Genomic DNA, 19,630 nt, shown 5'->3' on the forward strand with positions numbered 1-19,630 from the left:
GGGGCCACATACTGGGTGCTCAGTGTTGCACAGCCTGGGCCAACTCTGGATTTGCCCCTGAGCATGGGGATTTGGAAGTGTGAGTCCCGACACTGGCTCTCACTCCAGATGGGTAAAGAATGCGCCTTGTGTTCCCAGCCTTCTGAGGCGCCCCTTTTCCTGTCTCCCACAGGCACTGACATGGCCGTCTTCTGTCTGCTGTGTGGGAAGCGCTTCCAGGCGCAGAGCGCACTGCAGCAGCACATGGAGGTCCACGCGGGCGTGCGCAGCTACATCTGCAGCGAGTGCAACCGCACCTTCCCCAGCCACACGGCCCTCAAACGCCACCTGCGCTCACATACAGGTAGGTCAGTGAAGCTGATGGGTGGATGGGGTGTCTGGGAGCCAGTCTCTATATTTACCTCCAAGGACGTAAAGTGGAGGTGGTGGGCTGAGTCAGCCCTCAGTCCTTCTGCTCAAGGCTTGGACATGCAGGGGCTGCCTGGCATGCAGGTAAATGTGGACAGTTCTCCCAGTCCCCTCCTGCGGACCGTTGGTTCAGAGTCTTTCCATGTTCAACACAGGATGCTCATTAAAACGGCAGGCTCTTGGGTCCCACTCTCAGAAACTTTTATTCCGTGGGGCCAGGGTGGGTTCCCAGATGCAGCATTATTAATACGTATTCCCAAGGGATTCTCATGTAGGTAGACCCAAAATGAATTTTGAGAAAAACTGACCTGCTGGGTCTCTTAACAGTGTCTGCCCTGCCTCCCACCACTCTTGATGCCCCTCCACGCCATCCATACAGATTTCTGAAGTCAGCTTCGGGCTTCTGAGGGCAAGTTGAAGAAGTCCTACTTTCCCCACAATAACAAAGGCCTGTACTCGGACCTTAACCCTGTTTAGGGAAGACAAGGAGGGCATTTAAACGATGAGCAATGAAATATTGCTTCTCAGCCAGTTCCAGGTGATGGGACAAGGGAGGGGTTATGAGCTAAGGAGGCTGGGCCAGGTGCCCAGAGGCTGGCCATTCCCTGCCACCAGCCTCTAGGGCTTCAGGGATGGGGACACTTGGTCCCTGATGGCCAAGAGGCATTTGCTTTCCTGCAGCAGCCCCCGGTCTTCCCTAACAGGGGAGTGGATGGCTTAAATTCCTTATTTTCTCTATGACGAAACTGGGGCTCTGCTGACTGTACCTGGGTAAAGGAATGCGCATTTCTGAGTCTGCATGTGTCTCTGCCTTTGTGTGCTGTGTTTGTAGGGAGGGTTGGGGTCAGGTCTCTATCTGGGTATGTAACAGAGCATATACTCATAAAAACCTCTGCATGCCATGTAAAGAAACTACTGTAGGCCCTTTCCTCAGTTTGAGAGTCTTGTCACAGCTCAGAGATTGAGTATGCAGACCAGGTCTTGCATGGGTGGCAGGCTCTGCTAAATAAGGGAAGAGCTTTACTTCTCAGGGACCGAGCTGGCCTGGCCTGCCAGCAGTAGGTATCCTCGTTAAGGAGCCTTCCTGGCTCTCACTTCTGGATGCCATTTTGTTCAGGGGAGCACATTGCCTTAGCACCACCGGATTTGCACAGAACTACTTAAAATTTCTGGGATAGGATGGAGGTAGGGCCCAGAGGGGTGGGCTCAATAAGAAGGGCCCAGGAGGGTGGGATGTTGCAGCGACTGCATAAGCGTCTCCCCTGCAAGAATATGCACCTTCCTATGAACGCCTCCTTCAGCGGGTCCCCAGGTTCATTTGGTCTTATGAAAGATGGCTAGATACCTTTCAGCCACTTTGGAGCATGCCACTGGGTCCAACCAGTTGGCTTCATGTGACTTGAATGATCTCAGTCCTGCTAAATCCACCCGGGATATGCCCTGCTCTGTCCATGCCACCTTCTCAGAGCTCAGATCTGAAAATGTCACATGCCCTTGTGTCAGTCATGGCTCAGATCCACAGGGAGGGGCTGTTTCCAGAGTTAGGGAGAAGCCCTTGCTTATTCTAGGAAACACAGAGCATGTGTGCTGCCTGTGCACACACAGAGAAACACCCATCAATTTTCACACCAGTGAGGCACTGTGCACACAAGCCATATACAGGCTGTGCACACCCCACACACAATGCCTCATTAATATTCCGTTGTTCTTGGCCCATTTGCTGCTGGGGCCGGGTGTTTAGCATCAGCAGCTGTGTTTGGTAGGTTAGTCCAGCCGTGCTCTTGGCATTGATGGATCCCTGATTCACACGGCTCATCATATAATAAACTCTCAGCTGTGCTGCAGGGAGGGGCCAGGAGGGAGGGGCCTGAAGAGCCAGCAGGATGGGGCTGGGGTGGGGAGGACGACAGACACTGGGCTTGGCCAGTGCCAGAGAAAGCATCAAGTAAGGACAGATTTGGGGGGGGGGAGTGGGGGGGTCACAGGTGCACCGGGCAGGCTGGAGGGGGCTCTAATTAGTCTCGTTTGTCCTGCACTTAATGTCAAGCTCATTAAAGAGGCTACAGAGTTAATCAACATACCACAAATTGGATTTTGAGTTCTGCAGCCAGTTTTGTGTACATTATGGCCACACTGACACAATCAGCTCTCAGGGTGAGGATTTCACGCCAGGTGCGCACCGTGCTCCCAAATCGGGATGGGGATACGTGTGTGTTGGTGACTTTTCTTTTTCTTTCTTTCTGTTTCTTTTTTTGTTGTTATTTTTCCTTCTAAATTCTTTTTATTCTTTTCCCTGGGCAGACTCAGGAGATTTCCTATTTAAACTCATTTAACATGTGCTCCACTTCATAATTAAATTCATAAAAATTGGATCAAACAAACTCCTCTGTCTTAACCCCTTGTTTTTTTAAATTGTTAGGGACCCCTCTGGAGGTGAAAGGCACAGGCAGCTGCCCCCCACCCCCCCACCGCTGCCTTCCCCCCAGCTGGGCAACTGCCGATGTACGTTTTAATTACCGGCTCCGGCTGAAGTCTCACGTGGCCTTGGCTTTATTTATTTATTTATACCTTAATGAGGATACTGAATCTTTGATTAAAGTCGTAATCGTTGCCGATTCAGTAAGGAGGGGGAGTTGGATGTCAGACCAGACGGGACTATGAGTGCAGACACACAGAGAGAGTGGGTTCAGGCGCACGCACACAGACTGGCCCTTACTGTGTTAGACACACAACTAATTAGTACCAGGGTTTGCACAGGCCTCCACTCCCCTTGAGTTTGATGGGACTAGGGGCCAGGAAGTCCCATGGCTCTTGACAGTGAGGATGGGCAGGTAGCAATTTTGAGAACCCCAGGCCTTGGCCCATCCCCAGATCTGCAGGTGAGGGACTCACTGGCTGAGCCTCTGAGCCAGTGCAGCACCCCATAGATTGGGGTGAACTGGTGTCAAGGCACGATGCCACTCTTTGAGCTTCTTCCATCTGATTACTTGATGGAAGTGCCCCTCACATGGCATGGGTGCTTCTTGCAAATCTTTCACCCGTGAGAAAGTCACTGATCAGATCCCAGCATCTGCTCCCCACAGAGCCTTACTAAAAACCCCTCAGAGCCATCAGAAGAGATGAGAATTTATGTGGGTACAGGGGCCTAGCTTTGGGAGGGGGAGCTTTGGTTAGTGGCCCGAGGAGGGGAGAGAGAGGAGAGAGTAAAATATCATTTTTAAAAGGAAGTGAAGGCACAGGCATGCGAGTCTATAACGAGAAGGACAATTTATGCCCAGGCACGAGCGCAGTTTGACATGGGGATAATGAAAAAACGTAGGTCATTGTGGATGACTTAAACCTTCAGCAGCTGAAGAAAATGTATGAAATGCAGAGGACATTACACGGTTGGCAGCCCCGCACATCTGCAGAGGGACAAGTGAAATACAGTGGGCCATTCTTTACCATAAACTGTGGTTGTTGGAGATGCAGCCCAGAGAAATTGTAATTACAGTGACAAGACGAATCAGCGATATTTAAATATTCATGAACAAAGTCTGGGGTGATCAATCTATCTTTATTGTCTGTGCCTTCACTCCTGTAATAAATAAGTAGCTGGAGTCCTCACCTTTCATCCCCCAAGTCCCCCACTTTGGGTATGAAAGGCAAGATGGTTATTCTCCACACCCCAACCTCTCATGCTCTGGAGATTTCAGAGTGGGATCCTCAAAAAAGAAAAGGCAGTTCTCTCCAAGCTTCATGGATCCACCATTTCCTGAGTCTGTTCGGGATCCTCCCTGTGCGATGCACTGAGACTACAAAGATGGGTGAGGCTTGCTTCTTATCCTGGTGGTGCTTCCATGCTGGAGGTAGGGTGGGCAAGCCAGTAGATACAGCACAGTGTCAGCAAGCTGACAAGTATATGGTACCCTGACTCCAGGGCCAGACCCAAACCTGAATCCCAGCTCAGCTCTTCACTTGCTATTTCACCTCAGGGATGATGTTGAAGCATCTCCAAGCATCTCATTTTTTCTCAACTATAAAATGAGAATAATATCTTTCTTTAATAGGTTGTTGCCATGATCACCTTATGCGATCACATCACACATCTGAGTGCTCAGGAAATGTGGGCCATTTTAATGCGAAAGTGTGATAAAAATTATACCACACGAATAAAAGAACAAAATTCTGGGCATTTCTTCTCTTTGGGGACACAGAGGAAAGTGTGATTCATTCTGCCTGGAGAATCAAAGGGAAGCGTCCACACAGGGGTATCATGAGCTGGGCTTTGAAGGATGATTAGGAGTTCACCAAGGAGAAAAGAAGAAGTCGAGCAGAGGAAACAGCTATGTGAGACTGTGGAGGAAGGAAATTGGGGACTGTAGAAGGTATTTGGGGAACAATATGAAGTTCCCAGAACTAGAGAGATTTCTTTGAAGGTTGAGGAGTCAGGCTGGAGTGACTTTCACTCTTAACCTAAAGGAAGGGGAGAAGAGGTCATCTGAGAAGCAAGATGGTGAGGTCTCATGTATCCACATGAGGGCTTGCTTTCTAGGGACTGCTGTCCATCCCTGAACCAAATGGGCTCTCTTTTCCCAGGACTGGCCCTTGCCCCGCAGATGATCATGGGCCCACAGTAAAGTGTGGACATGTGTGAACACAGGTATTGCTTGTTTATTCAATGGAGGTGTGGCCGTGGATCCCTAAGTTGTCTTTGGAGGTGGTGAATACAGGCCGTCTCATCCTTCTCATGCACTGAATGTGTCCTACTGTCCCCTGAGGAGGGGGCAGGGAGAGGCAAATGCCTGATCCAGCCGCTTGTCTCCACAGGCGACCACCCCTACGAGTGTGAGTTCTGTGGCAGCTGCTTCCGGGATGAGAGCACACTCAAGAGCCACAAACGCATCCACACGGGTGAGAAACCCTATGAGTGCAATGGCTGTGGCAAGAAGTTCAGCCTCAAGCATCAGCTGGAGACGCACTATAGGGTGCACACAGGTACTGAAGGCCAGGGAGGGGTCTGAGCTGGCTCTGGGACCTGGGTGGAGGTGGGAAGCAGATGGTCTCCTGGAGAAGCCTAAGTGAGGATGATCCCAGGCTGAATCAAAGAGTAGAAGAGGTTCTATTAAGGGCTGGTATGATGACCTGAGGGCCACCACACCCCAGTCAAGGTGGCCTGAGGGCCACCAGTCAAGGCCAAGGCAGACATTACTAATCAATCCCAGCACACTTTCCAATGAGCCCCCACCAGCTCTCCAGGCAGCTATACCAATAGTTCAGAGGTGACATGCAAAATGATGTCTGTATATGAGTCCTAAATTAGGGGTAAGTTGGTCCAGTTAGCTGGAAGCGAAGGTTAGGGGTAATTTCATGTTACTCAAGGGTTACAGTAAGAATTAGGATGCATTGAATCAGGTTATTATGGAAGTTGGGAAATTGTAAAGTTAGATTGTGTTTGGTTCTGAGATTAGAAGAGCAGATATATTTAATAATCCCTATATGCATATGATGTTTTACCATTTCAGAGTGCCTTCACATTTTTTTTTTTTTAGACAGAGTTTCGCTCTTGTTGCCCAGGCTGGAGTGCAGTGGCATGATCTCAGCTCACTGCAATATCTGCCTCCTGGGTTCAAGCAATTCTCCTGCCTCAGCCTCCCGATTACCTGGGATTACAGGCGTGTGCCACCATGCCCGGCTAATTTTGTATTTTTTTTTTTAGCAGAGACGGGTTTGCCATGTTGGTCAGTCTGGTCTCGAACTCCTGACCTCAAGTGATTCACCCGTCTTGGCCTCCAAAGTGCTGGGATTACAGGCATGAGCCACCGTGCCCGGCCACATTATTGTTTGTATTGGAAAAAGAAATGTGGGCCACTGCTTTTCCTGAGGTCAGAAGACAAAAGAAGTGAAGGGTCTTCCACAGTGTCCGAGGTTGGGGGCAGTGGAGTATTGGAGCTTGCTTGTGAAAGCTAATTTTTCACATTTCTTCACAACTGCAAGTTCAGCGACATCACCTTAGTTGCTTAAAATTGGCCCTGGTAGGAGTATTCACATCATAGCAATCAGCAGATGCTACAAACCAGGGCTTTTTAGAAAGCCAGTTGTTAAACATTTACCACCAGCACATTGCTGGTTGTGGGGAAGGCTGATTTACAGAAGGGTAAGAGGTGGTGGCACATGGAAAACAAAGAAACCCCTCTGATCGGGGGGGACAGCTGTCCTGTCCAGAGGAAGGGGGAGAGGTGGCTTCAGGCAGGTCCTGCTGGCTTAGAGGAGAGTACATTGCCTTTGGAGGGGAAGGGTGGACAGAAGGAGCAGTAAGCAGAGCTACGTGTTGTCAGAGCTCAGTTTTCGTGCCCCAGTTTGAGCCCCCAAGGACAGGGTTGGGTGTCCATTGCTGACACCTATAGTGACCCAGAGGATTTCCCAGAGCCCTGGGGTTTCCTTAGCCCCTTGTCGGGGATGTGACCTGGCAGGTGGATCATTAACTGTATTGGCAGTGACTATTGTAAATAGCTGGTCGATGGTTAGATCACTTTGGCTGTTCATTACTTCATTATTTGCTGGGGCCTGTGCACGGAGGAGTATTGATAGCGAGATGGCTGGCCAGTTAATTACTGTATTGAAACAAGGTTCCCTCACATCCTCTGCTCAGCTCTAGGGGACTCTATGGAAGGAAAGTTGGGGTATAGAAGGCTAGGGTGTGGCTGTGTACTCCCAGGTTCTTTATCCTTCCCATCCCACCCCACCCCCAATTCTAGCCTCAGGAGGGAGGCAGGGTCCAGGGCAAAGTCTTAGCAGTTTTAGCAGGATAGGCCGGGTGCGGTGGCTCATGCCTATAATCCCAGGACTTTGGGAGGCCGAGGCAGGCAGATCACTTGAAGTCAGGAGTTCAAGCCCAGCCTAGCCAACATGGTGAAACCCTGTCTCTACTAAAAATACAAAAATTAGCCAGGCATGGTGGCAGCACCTGTGATCCCAGCTACTTGGGAGGCTGAGGCAGGAGAATCACTTGAACCCAGGAGGCAGAGGTTGCAGTGAGCTGAGATCGTACCACTGCATTCCAGCCTGGGCAACACAGTGAGACACCATCTCAAAAAAAAAAAGGCTTTAGCTGGATAGAGGTTCCCAGGTGCGGCATATTTGAAGGACTGGGTTCCCTCAGTTTTCCCCCACCCCTGCTCCCCACCATCTGTAGCCCTGAAAGGTCTCAATCCACCTGCTCCCTGGATGGAACTGCGGCTCGAAGAGCCATTCCTGAGGACCGTGGGGCCTTTCTCTTTCTAGACACTCATTTTCTTAATTAGAAAGGGAAAAGACTGTGGCCTTAGGAGAGTTAAGAATAGTAAGACAAGGAACTGGGCAATCCAGTAGTCAACTAGCTACATGTAGCTATTTAAATTAGTTACAATGAAATAAAATCAGAAAACTGTAGAGCTCCAGTCGCACCAGCCTCGTTCATAGCCATGTGTGACTGGTGGCTGCCGTCTTGGGTGGTGCCTTCATTGTCCCAGAAAGTTCTGTTGGAACAAGCCCAGCAGGAGGAACCCAGCTTCCCTGGCACACCTGAGGGTGACATGGTGCCCTCACCGCCCTCTGTCTGTCCTCACTTTCTCCTGCCCTGTCCCTCTGCCCTCAGGTGAGAAGCCCTTTGAGTGTAAGCTGTGCCACCAGCGCTCCCGGGACTACTCGGCCATGATCAAGCACCTGAGAACGCACAACGGCGCCTCGCCCTACCAGTGCACCATCTGCACAGAGTACTGCCCCAGCCTCTCCTCCATGCAGAAGCACATGAAGGGCCACAAGCCCGAGGAGATCCCGCCCGACTGGAGGATAGAGAAGACGTACCTCTACCTGTGCTACGTGTGAAGGGAGGCCCGCGGCGGTGGAGCCGAGCGGGGAGCCAGGAAAGAAGAGTTGGATCGAGATGAAGGAAGGACTATGAAAAATAAAAAAGGAAAAAAAAAAAAAAAAGAGAAGGAAACGGAAACCTGATAGCTTTTTGGCCTTGGATTCTCTCTGGGCTCCAGATGACCTGGATGCCAAGCCACTGCCCCTCCTCTGGGGGCCTCCACCCTCCTCTCCCGGCTGGAGGTTTGCCTGATTTTCTGGGATGGGGTGGGGTATTTTGTTCACTCAAATGGTGGCACATTTTTCTCCTGCCTTCACCCAGATCTTCCTTTATGTGTCCAGAAACAGAGGCTAGAAAGCAGGTGAGAGGTCCTCTGATCAGAGCCACACAGTCTCTGCCGGCCTTGCTCCCGCAAGACCTCCAGAAGATGAAGGCAGGGAGGAGGGGAGCCAGAAGGGTGCTCCCCTGCCGATGGGGCTGGGCTGGGTCACTAGCTGCTCAAAGTGGCAGCTCTAGTTTGCTGGCGGCCGACTGGGGAGAGGAAGGGCTCTGTTTCTCTTCCCACCACTTAGCCCACCTGCTGCTTTCCTCTGCTTTGCCACATCTGGGTGTCCCCTGGTGGTCTCTGAGAGCCTCTGGACCCCTGCCCCTCCCCCAGCTCTTTGTTCCCAGCCTCCCCTTGACTCCTGTCCTCCAAGTCCCAGGGGAGTCTCAGCCCCTCAGGGACCTGGCGGTGTCTCCATCCTTCTCCAGTTCCCTAGTGGGACAGCTGCCTCTGACTTCAGAGCCCCTCCTTCCCTCAGCTTTCTGAGAATACAAAACAAATCCAATACCCCACCCTAGTCCAGGCCCATTGTGAGCAAGATTCCTGCTGCGCTGCTTCCAAAATGGAAAAGCATCACAACTAAATACCTAATATTTTACCAAACAAACCACAGTCCCTACGTGGCCCTACTTCAGTCCCAGGAGAAGGAATCCATGAAAGGGCTGATGTTCCAAGGGAAGGTTGTGGATGTCTTTCTCTAGAGGGGCCCTACACCTGGGGAAGAGGATACCCAGCCCGTGGGGTGACGGAAGCTGGGCAAGGGAGAAAGTTGTTGAGTCACACTGAGGACCCTAGATGTAGTGAGCTCAGCAAGAAAAGCCAGGTCCAGAGAGAGTCACACAGAATTCCTGACTCACAGCGCTCCTCGGTCCACAGTGGAGAGAAGGAGGAGCAGAAGGAGGAGGAGGAGCAGCAGGAGGAGGAGGAGTTGAAAGCGCTTTGGCCTTGTGTTATGTTTTGCTTCTTTTCTGTGTCTCCTGTTAGCACATTGTACTTGAATTACCTCAGTTTTTTGTGACCTCATGAGCTTTTTTAACCTCTGTATCTCTTTTTTTTGGTTGGGGCTTGGAGGAATGGGGAGGGTGTTCTTTTCTGTTTCTTGTGTAAATTAACAGTTGTTTTTATAGACTTCAGCTGGCCAAGACCCTCCCCGTGCCCCTGGAGACCAGCCTCCCAGCTGGAAGGAACTGTGCAGGAGGAGTTGATACTCAGGATCTGAATGTGAGGGCCGGGGAGGGCAAAAAACGTAGGTGGGGAGGGGATGTTGCATTGGGGTCCCATGGTCCCCAAAGGGCACTAGGGAGTCACTATCGGCTCCGCCGGTGCACGAAGTCACCTGTGGCCACCATCCTTTCAGCCTAAAACACTCTGGAGAGAATCCCACCTTTCTTACAAGTTGCTGGGCCATTGAGGTTTGAGGGCCTGTGTTTGGATCCTTGCAACTGTGTGGTCTCACCTCTGTGTGCATTCTCATTGCCAGGATTGGTCTATTTTCACGGCTGGTCTTTGGGGAGCGGGGCGGGATCCAGCCTTTGTTTTGTTGTGTTGGGGCGGGGGTGTTGTTTTTCTAAAAGCTACCTCTTATGTTTGTCCAGTTGTTCTTTTGTTCCTTTCCCGCCTCCCACTCTGCTGCTCTTCCTCCCTCTTTTCCCCAACCTCCCCCAACCCTCCTGAATTTTGGAAAGCACATTTGCAATATTCGTGTTTGCTTTGGGACGGACCCTCCGTTTCATCTCATGCTTTATGTGTAAGAGTTTTTTATTGTTATTTTTTCTTTCCTTTCTCTCGCCGAGAAAGTTGTGGCTGCGTTTCGATCTTAGGTTTTACAAAGTGGTTTAGGGAAGCGGTTTTGGGGAGAAGGATCACGAGGAATGTAGGGAAGCCGGAGGGATGGGTGCTGCTGTGACGACCTCCCTGTCCCTCGGCCCCAGCCCTCCTGCCCTCCCCTTCAATCTCATCCACCAAATCTGAAGGCCTTAAAATTGTGTGTTGGGAGGATGCGAATTGGGAGGACGGTGTCACTAGACTGTTGATTAGGGATGATGAAGTAGGGAGGATGCTATTTTGCAACTGTAATAACGACTTAGTGTTTTGGAAAGGAAAAGAAGTTAAACTTGAAATATGTGACTAGAACAGTTGTCATGTTTATAATGTGAAAAGGGTGAAATCATTTGGGGGAGGGGCCGTCTGTAAGAAATCAGTATGCACTATGGCTTCCTCCTCTGGTCTGGGAAGAAGCAGGGACTGGCTGGCCCTCAGGGGATCTGTAAATCCCAGAAAACAGTATTTTTAACAGCAAGATGTCATTCAACATTGGTGGGGAAGGAAGAGAAAAAATCAAACTATTCCATAGAACTAGCTTACCCCCTCACTCCCTTGCCCTTCCCACTCAGCCTGGGCCCCTCCCCCCTCCATTCATAAAAGCTGAGAGGGTTGAGCTAATCTTTACAAATTGTAATATTTTTGTAGTATCTGTTAGTTCCTTCGTCAGTTCTGCAGAACCTTGCCCTTTCCTTTTGTAATGTGAATAGGAAGACAAAAGACAAAAAAAAGTCCACCACCACCAAAATATCCCTTTGTACATGTGTGTGCGTGTGCGTGTGTGCTTTGTGTGTGTGGTTGTGTGTTAAATCATGCAGTATTGTCGTAATCTGGTGTTGCAGCATTGGATGGTACTAAATCAGCACCCGGACGCCCCGCCCAACCCGATGGGCCCTGCAGACCCCAGTAGGGAGGTAGGGGGAGAGCTCAGAGGAGTGTGGTTTCTGAGGGCTACTGTTTGGGGACACCTCTGAATTTGCTGTACCCTCCTCTCCCCGTGAAGACACCTGAATAGAGTCTAACATGCCTCTTCTCCAACTTCCTACCCACAACAACAGAACAGTTCTAATGTTGCAAGGCCTAGTGGCCGGGGGCAAGCTAAGAGGCTGTCTGGAGGCTTTATATGTGTCTGGAGTTGAGGGGAGAGGAGAAGGGTAGAGGGAGGTCTCTCCCCAGGTGGGATCTGAATATCTGTCCTCCCCTCCTCTTGGCGCCGTCTGACTCCTTTGGCCACCTGGCTGCCTTTAGCTGTGGCACTGCTGGCAACCCTGCTTGCTACTGCCTTATCCAGCACAGTGAAAAACTTCTCCAGCCTGGCAAGGCCACGTTGGCTAATAGTCCCTTTCCCGTGTCCAGCTCCTACAAGTGTGTCCCTTAATGCGTTTGGTGACATTTACACCCCACTCATGTGCTCTTTCCCTGTTCACTCCTTCACTCATTCAAAGCATTAAAATCCTATGTATATATAGGATAGACAAATATATAGATATATAGATATATATATAGAGCAAGAGATTGATATAAAATAGTAAATATCATTGCTGCTTTGGGCTGCTTTGGAGGAGGAGGCCATGAATATGGGGAAGGCAGATCTGGGGTGCAGGGGTGGGTAGGGAGGCTGGGGGACCCAGTGATTCAGTACAATCCAAGGGGTGCAACGTGGGCTTGTTTAATCTTTGTGCCTGAACAGTTTTTCCATGTTGAGAAAAAAAGAAACAAAACTGCTGCAATTTTTCACAAGTGTATGGTACCTTTCTGGATGCTATTGGTACAACTGCTGTGGACGGAAGAGGGCCGCTGAGCTTACCTCCTTATAGAGGAGTGAGCAGAGGTGGGGCAGCCTTTCGACTCTGTCCATGAAGGGTGGCAGGGTCGGGGTAATTTTGGGGCCTGTTTCCCGGCAAGCCGAGCTAGGGTGAAAACTGGGGGTGCACCAGGATGTGAGACAGAAAAGCAGAAGATTAGACTCTGTCCATTCACTTTTCCTAGGCCCATCCTGTGGTCATCTTTCCCCCTCCCATCTTACCTCCTCCTTTCTGGAGCCTCTGCCGACTTGGCTGTAATGGTGGCACTTACCTGGATATTTCAGTGGGAGGACGAAAAGCGAGACTCACCCTATGTGGTGGGACGGATGGGGAGAGGAAAAAGGCAGAGATGGCCAGGAGAGGGGCGCAGGACAAACCAGAGAGGTTGGGTCGGGGGAAGAAGGCAGGGAGAAAGAGGGGTGCAGGCCCTGCAGGCCGGTTAGCCAGCAGCTGCGGCCTCCCTGGGCCCTTGGCATCCCACTTCGCAGACAGGGTACCAGCCTCCTGGTGTGTATCATAGGATTTGTTCACATAGTGTTATGCATGATCTTCGTAAGGTTAAGAAACCGTGGTGGTGCACCATGACATCCGACCCATATAAATAAAGATAAATATATATATATATGTATGTAAATTATAGCACTGAGGGCCCTGCTGCCCTGCTGGACCAAGCAAAACTAAGCCTTTTGGTTTGGGTATTATGTTTTGTTTTGTTATTTGTTTGTTTTCGTGGCTTGTCTTATGTCGTGACAGCACAAGTGCCAGTCGGATTGCTCTGTATTACATAATAGTGTTTTTAATTCATCGATGTTCTAGTTAATGTCTACCTCAGCACCTCCTCTTAGCCTAATTTTAGGAGGTTGCCCAATTTTGTTTCTTCAATTTTACTGGTTACTTTTTTGTACAAATCAATCTCTTTCTCTTTCTCTCCTCCCCACCTCTCACCCTTGCCCTCTCCGTCTGCCCCTCCCGCCCTCCCCTCCTCCCTCTGGCTCCCCCTCTCATTTCTGTCGGCTCCATTCTCTCTCCCTCTCTCCTGCCTCCTGCTGCCCCTCCCCAGCCCACTTCCCCGAGTTGTGCTTGCCGCTCCTTATCTGTTCTAGTTCCGAAGCAGTTTCACTCAAAGTTGTGCAGTCCTGGTTGCAGCTTTCCGCATCTGCCTTCGTTTCGTGTAGATTGACGCGTTTCTTTGTAATTTCAGTGTTTCTGACAAGATTTAAAAAAAAAAAAAGGAAAAAAAAATAAGAAAAAATGAATTTACTGCTGCAGGTTTTTTTCTCTCTCCATGTGTCACTAAGTGAAGTTTGTGCCTTCTATAGCAAAGAGAATATTTTTTACATCCTACTAACAGTAGATTTTTTTGTAGTGAACATTTTTTGTATTTTTATTTATAAGTCTCATAAGAAAAATAGCAATGTTCAGTTGTATACCTTGAATCTGCAGTTAGAAGAGAATAAAGTTAATTCAGTTGTCTCTCGCTTGAAGCGTCCCACCTTTTTATTGAAGTACTTGGTTTTTTTTGTCTTTTTTTTCTTTTTGCCTTTTCTTGTGTGGGGAACACGGTAGAGGAATTAAGATTTCTGTGTGGGGACTGGGAAAAAGAAAGTTCTGTATTACACATATTTAGCCTTATCCATGTGTCACTTTTATGCCACATTTACGAGGTACATACACACTGAATAACATTCTCCTAATACTTTTTACTTAAAAAAATTGTTAAATACATGACTATCATATGATCCTTGGTACAGGGTGCTAGGTAGACACTCGTTCACTTATTCAGCAAGACCACCGTGTACCAGTTACTGTTGTTGGCACTGGGAACTACAGCAGGGGACGAAACAGACAAACCCTGGCCGCCCTGGGGCTACCATGCTAGCAAGCAGCTGAGTCGGAGTCCGTTGCTATGTTAGGATAACTTGCTCAGGATTGCACGGCTGGTGAGCAGCAGTGAGAACTCCATCCACCTCTCCTGACACCAGGTCAGGGTCCTTTATTCCAGAGCTCCCAAAGCAGGAGTCTCCCGTCTTAGTCTTTAGAGAGACATTTTCAACTGACTCCTTAGCAGCTAAGCAAGCTTCAGAAATTTCTCAACAAGAAGCTTCCACACAATCAAAGGTCCCTGCCTGCGTCTGTAGCAGCCAAGAGCCGTTAAGAAAGGAGATTGGAGCAGGTGGCCTTGTGCAGGGGAGGGGATGGGTGGGAGGCGGCCGTGCAAGCTCCGCATTGTCATGGACAGAATAAAGGATTTCCGCAACACTCGATGGGTACGATCCCTCCCTGTCTCATCTCCCTGTGTCTGGGCCAAGCCCTCTTCTCTGGCCCTCTCCCTGTTCCTCTTATCGGGGATGGAAGCATCACTCTATCTGTAGCTGTAAAACCAAAGTCACTCAATCCTAGACATGGTGCTTCAGCACCTCTGCCTGAGGCCGTCCTCACTGTCTGTCTCTGACCAAAATAACCCCTCTCCTCACAAGACCTAGGGGACACAGCCATGATTCTTGTGCTGGGTCCCGCCGGTGTGGTAAACCCATGCCAAGCGTCAGGCCTGGCCTCCAGCATCACCAGGAGTTGTGGGGAGCCATCACCCCATGCGCCACCACCACCACCGCCTGGGGAACCAAACAAGGCCCGGCCTGCCAGGGGTGGCACTGGGAGGGCTACCTTTCAGCTCTGTTCTCCTGGTCCCAAGGCCGGGGTCTGTCCGACCCTGGGGTTGCTGAGCAGAGAACCACCTGGAGCTACCCTTACCCCTGGACAATCGTCCGAAGAGGAGGAACAGGTGCAACCCGGGGGCCTCCAGCCCTTAAAAGTTGGCTTCTCTGTCTTTGCTTTCTCCCCTCCCTCTTTGCCGCCTGCTCTGCTTTCTTCGTCCCTCCTGCCCCTCACCTTTTTCCTCTCTCCCAGTCTTTTTTCTCCTTTCCACTCCTCACCTCTCTTCCTCATCTGTTGTCTTTTCTCCTTTCTTTTTGCTTTTGTTTCTCTGTCCCACCTTATTTTCCCTCTCCACATATTTCTCATGTGAGAAACCAGTCCTTAACCAAAATTCTATGTTTTTTTTGAGCTGTTGCTTCCCTTCCATTCCCCCAAGCCATCCTGATCCCAGCTTTTCTTGGGCCCCTGCCTATTTCCTCACCCCTACACTCTGCTACAACTCCCCGACACACACACACACACACACACACACACACACACACGCCTCCTCGCCCCTCCCCCAGCTTCCCTCTCCTCCCTCAGGCCTCAGCTTTCTCTTGACAGATGGGAGGGCAGTGAGCACTCCCTCTTTAAAACAACATTTAATCGCCGTTTTCTGTTCTTGGACATCAAAGCTGGGGCTTAGGCGCTGTGCTGGGGTCGCGGCGGCGCGGGCGCTGGGGAGAGGAGGTGAGTGAATAGGGGCTGGGCTGAATGGGCTTTGTGTGACCGCCGGCTCTGCCAGCTTTACATGCTCTTTGACCCAGATATGATCTCATGGAGAGAAAGGGGCCCTGGCCAGACCAGCCTGAGAATGCTCCCTCCGTGGCCTGACTCAACCCCTCTCCTCCCTGCCTGGGGCAGGCGGCCCCACTGCCGCCCCCTGTCAGCCCCGGCCACCGCTGCCCTCTGCCCCAGCCCTGGCAATTGTGGGCAGCCTCCTCCAGAACACACTCGCCGCCAGGAGGGCACATTGCTGGGGTCAGAAGAGGGGACAGGCACCGAGGCAGGGGCTGGGAAGATGCCACTGCGGGGCTGTAGGGTGTTCTCCAGGGACCTTACGCAGGAGCTCCCTGCATGCCTCGTCGTCTTGGCTGCGTTCAAGGAGGCGTTTGGGTCATGTCAGCCTTAGCAGCTCTCCTCCCAGTGGCTCTGAGGGACTCCTCCCCTGCCCAAGGTGGAGAGCGGAGGCCCGGTGCCAGCAGAGGCTTGCTGAGGACTCGAGCAAGTTGCAGCCCATGAGAAGAGGCGTAAGGGAAGCCAAGGCCAAGGCTGCCTCCCTCCACTCAGCACGGCCAGGCCTTCCCACGTGGGAGCCCCTCACTGCCCTGGCACCAGGAAGGGAGGGGACTGGGGATCTGAAGATGACTGACCTCAGTGCTCTGCCTCGGCCCAGGCCCTCTCTCTCGCTTCCATCCTCTGCTTTGTTTGCCGCCCAGAGCGATTTTCCAGAAATGCAAATAGTATCATGTCGCTCCCTGGATGAGAGTCCCCGGTGACTCCTCAGTACTCTGAGGATGGAATTCAAACTCCTTAACAAAGTTCCAAGACACCCTCAGTGACAGAGCCCCTGCTCAGTACCCCAACTTCGTCTCAGGATCACTCTTGAGCCCCTCGGCCAACCCCTACTCTGCTTCAGCCGATGGGACCACGGGTGTTCTGGGCCGCACCGAGCTCCATGCCCCTGTGGGCCTGTGCGCGTGCAGTTTCCTCTTCTTAGAGCTGCACGAACACACACACCCTTTCTGTCTGGCTCTCTCAACTTCTCCTTATTCACTTTTCAGCTCAAACCTTCTCAGGAAACCTTCCCTGGACCCCAGAAGCTGAATTGGGCACAGAGTCTCTATAGCACCATTTAGTCACCTGTTTCCTTCACTGTCACCACGACCAGACTGTCAGTTCCTTGAGGTCAGGAACTGTGTGCTGTCTATCTTTGTGTTCCCAGAGCCTCACGCTGCCTGGCACATGACAGGCACCTGGTAAATCTTTGTTGTATAAATGGCTGAAAGAAGGAGAGGGAGACGGAGGGAAACAGAGAGGTAATTAGCACTCCAGGGCGCATGTTGCAGTTGTCAGGGGCGAGTGAAAGCAGGGATGGAGGAACATCACATGCGCACTCGGGCACCTCCCCAGGACACGTGTACACACGCAGCAGAGGCCCAGTGGGGGACTCCTGCATCCCCACACGTGTGCTCATGTCGATTCATAGACCACCTGACTGACCCGTGTCTGCCACATGCCAGAAGAAGGAGCAGGAGGCAACAGGGCAGTGGCACTTCATAGTTGGGAGCTGCCTGGGTGTTGCTGGGCAGGATGTGGGGCAGGAAAGGGGGTGAGGGGGTGCACATGTAGACACCTGGTCCTTGGCCCATGGGGGCAGGTCCATCCCCCAGCTCTCTGTGTGGTTTCAGGGCCAGCCCCACCGCCATCCCCACTTCCACTCGTGGGCTGGCAGGAGGGCAGGTTCCTCTCCAGGCTGCGTTTTCTGCTCCCCAGGGGGTGCCTCAGTGAAAGTGAACTCGCTCATTTAAACCTGACTGCAGCCCTGCGGCCCCCTGCAGCGCTAATTACCCTGTAGTTCTAAACTGATTGCTGTACACTAAGCTTAAGCCCTCCTTTATTTATTTACTGACTACATTAATAGCAAAGCCACGCTGCGTTCAGCCGCTCCCAACTGTACACCGGCTGGCTGCACCCGTTCCCTCATGTCTTCCTAGGGAGGCGGGGTGCAGAGATGCAGCCTGGCACTGGGCCCATTACCCACCACCCTGACTGAGTCTCCAGGGCCAGACGACGTGAGAAATCATTGGCTTCAGCCATAGCTACCCCGGCACCCAAAGGGGCTCCTCTTATTCTGACTCTGTGACAGAGTGGGAGCACCCAACACACAACAGCTCACCAACCAGAGGAATCTGCTATTCACAGCACACTCAGAATGCTGCCGTTCAGCCTTCACTTGTGGGATGAGGTGCCGTGCGCTGGCCTCATTTTACAGATGGGCAAACTGAGGCTGTGACTCCATAGCTGGTAGGTGGTGTCTCAGGCATGCTGTCCATGGAGGAGATGGCCACCCCACTTGTCCCCAGCCAGCCAGGTTTGACAGTTTCTGTTGTGTGTTCCCATAACTTCTACCCCTTGCCACAAGAAAGGAAGCCATTCCCTAAGTGGAACTGAAACTGCTTTTTTGCTCTCAGCTCTTCTGCCTCATTCACCTGCTTGTCCAGAATTTGCTGGCAACTTTGGGAATACAGGCTTTCCTTCATTCTCAGCCTTTACCAAGCAGGTCTAAGTCAGACCTTCGACGCCAGTCCCCACTTTCCCCCAGCACTCACACACCCAGGGATGTCTGGGGAGAGGACTCCCGTGTGGTCAAGCCCCGCCGGTTCTCCCATTCTGGGGTACAGAAGTGCCCATAAACACACCGCTGTCCTTGCCTGCATCTCTGAGTGCCCTCAAATCCCCTGAGGCAGAGCTGGGCCTTGGCCTTGGGGCACAGCAGCTCTCTGAAGACCAGATGGGCCCCATCAGGGTGCAGCATGCAGACCCAAGGAACCAAGCATCCAGGCTCCACTCTGATGCCAAATAGCCTGGTGGCTGCCATGCGCCCCAGAGAAGAGGGGCGGCTGAGATGTGGTCGAATCTGGGATTCAGTCGAGGGGACCTGGGTTTGAGGCCAGCTCTGCTGTGCACCGCGTGACCTTCACTGCATCTCAAAGGTTCCCGACGGCTCCACTTCCTCAACCATAAGACTGGGGTCAGCAATACCTGGTCCACCCATCCTCAGGACGAGTGTGCAGCCGACTAGAGGAACGATGTGAACCAGCCTTCTAAACACCATGACGCTATAAACGTGAGTTATCAGTGGGGACAGACTCTGGCTGGTCTGGAAGGGGAGCTGGGATCCCGGACATTTATTTCTAGAACAGGAGCCCTCGGAGCCGGGACCCAGGAGCCTGGCGTTCCGGAGTGAGTGAAGCTGCTGCCGGCATCTCGGGGACTCTGTCTCCACCTAGTGGGCGCTGACTGCAGGTGCTTCTGCTGCTAAGGCCGCCCAGAAAGCAACTGGGGTTGCACGTCCCTTTAAAAGCTGCATTGGGGCAGGGCGCGGTGGCTCACGCCTGTAATCCCAGCGCTTTGGGAGGTCGAGGCAGGCGGATCACGAGGTCAGAAGATCGAGACAGTCCTGGCTAACACAGTGAAACCCCGTCTCTGCTGAAAATACCAAAAAAAAAAAAAAAAAAAAAAAAAAAAAAAAAAAAAAATTAGCCAGGTGTGCTGGCGGGCGCCTGTAGTCCCAGATACTCCGGAGGCTGAGAATGGCGTGAACCCGGGAGGCGGAGCTTGCAGTGAGCCGAGATGGCGCCACTGCACTCCAGAGTGGGCGACAGAATGAGACTCGGTCTCAAAAAAACAAAACAAAAAAAACCCCTGCCTTTTATTTCCGCCGGGCGCGATGGCTCACACCTTTAATCCAGCACTTTGGGAGGCCGAGGCGGGTGGATCACCTGAAGTCGGGAGTTTGAGACCAGCCTGACCAACATGGAGAAACCCCATCTCTACTAAACAAAAATAAAATGAATTAGTCGGGCGTGGTGGTGCACGCCTGTAATCCCTGCTACTCCGGAGGCTGCGGCAGGACAATCGCTTGAACCCGGGAGGCAGAGGTTGTGGTGAGCCGAGATGGCGCCATTGCATTCCAGCCTAGGCAACAAGAGCGAAACTCCGTCTCAAAACAAACAAACAAACAAA

The 19,630-nt window shown here is 51.7% G+C and overlaps 2 protein-coding genes and 1 long non-coding RNA gene across 4 annotated transcripts in view; 2 read left to right on the top strand and 1 right to left on the bottom strand.

The window, feature by feature from the left end:
• Positions 1-14,446, top strand: part of ZBTB16 (zinc finger and BTB domain containing 16) — a 197,654-nt gene extending 183,208 nt beyond the window's left edge. For both annotated transcript variants that reach the window (XM_050758085.1, XM_050758086.1), the window contains exons 5-7: positions 173-343; positions 5,218-5,385; positions 8,024-14,446. In XM_050758085.1, the coding sequence (XP_050614042.1) occupies positions 173-343; positions 5,218-5,385; positions 8,024-8,253 (569 nt within the window). In that variant the 3' untranslated portion in view covers positions 8,254-14,446. The remainder of the gene's footprint in view (positions 1-172; positions 344-5,217; positions 5,386-8,023) is intronic.
• Positions 1-19,630, top strand: part of REXO2 (RNA exonuclease 2) — a 1,032,599-nt gene that overhangs the window by 817,931 nt on the left and 195,038 nt on the right. The window lies entirely within an intron of this gene.
• On the bottom strand, positions 13,715-16,878 carry LOC126935937 (uncharacterized). Its single transcript, XR_007719347.1, has 3 exons — positions 16,745-16,878; positions 16,255-16,392; positions 13,715-13,778 (listed from the first exon to the last, which is right to left on the bottom strand). It is a non-coding gene; the product is annotated as an uncharacterized LOC126935937 (long non-coding RNA).

Source organism: Macaca thibetana, chromosome 14 (genome assembly GCF_024542745.1).
Source record: "Macaca thibetana thibetana isolate TM-01 chromosome 14, ASM2454274v1, whole genome shotgun sequence".
Lineage (NCBI taxonomy): Eukaryota > Metazoa > Chordata > Mammalia > Primates > Cercopithecidae > Macaca > Macaca thibetana.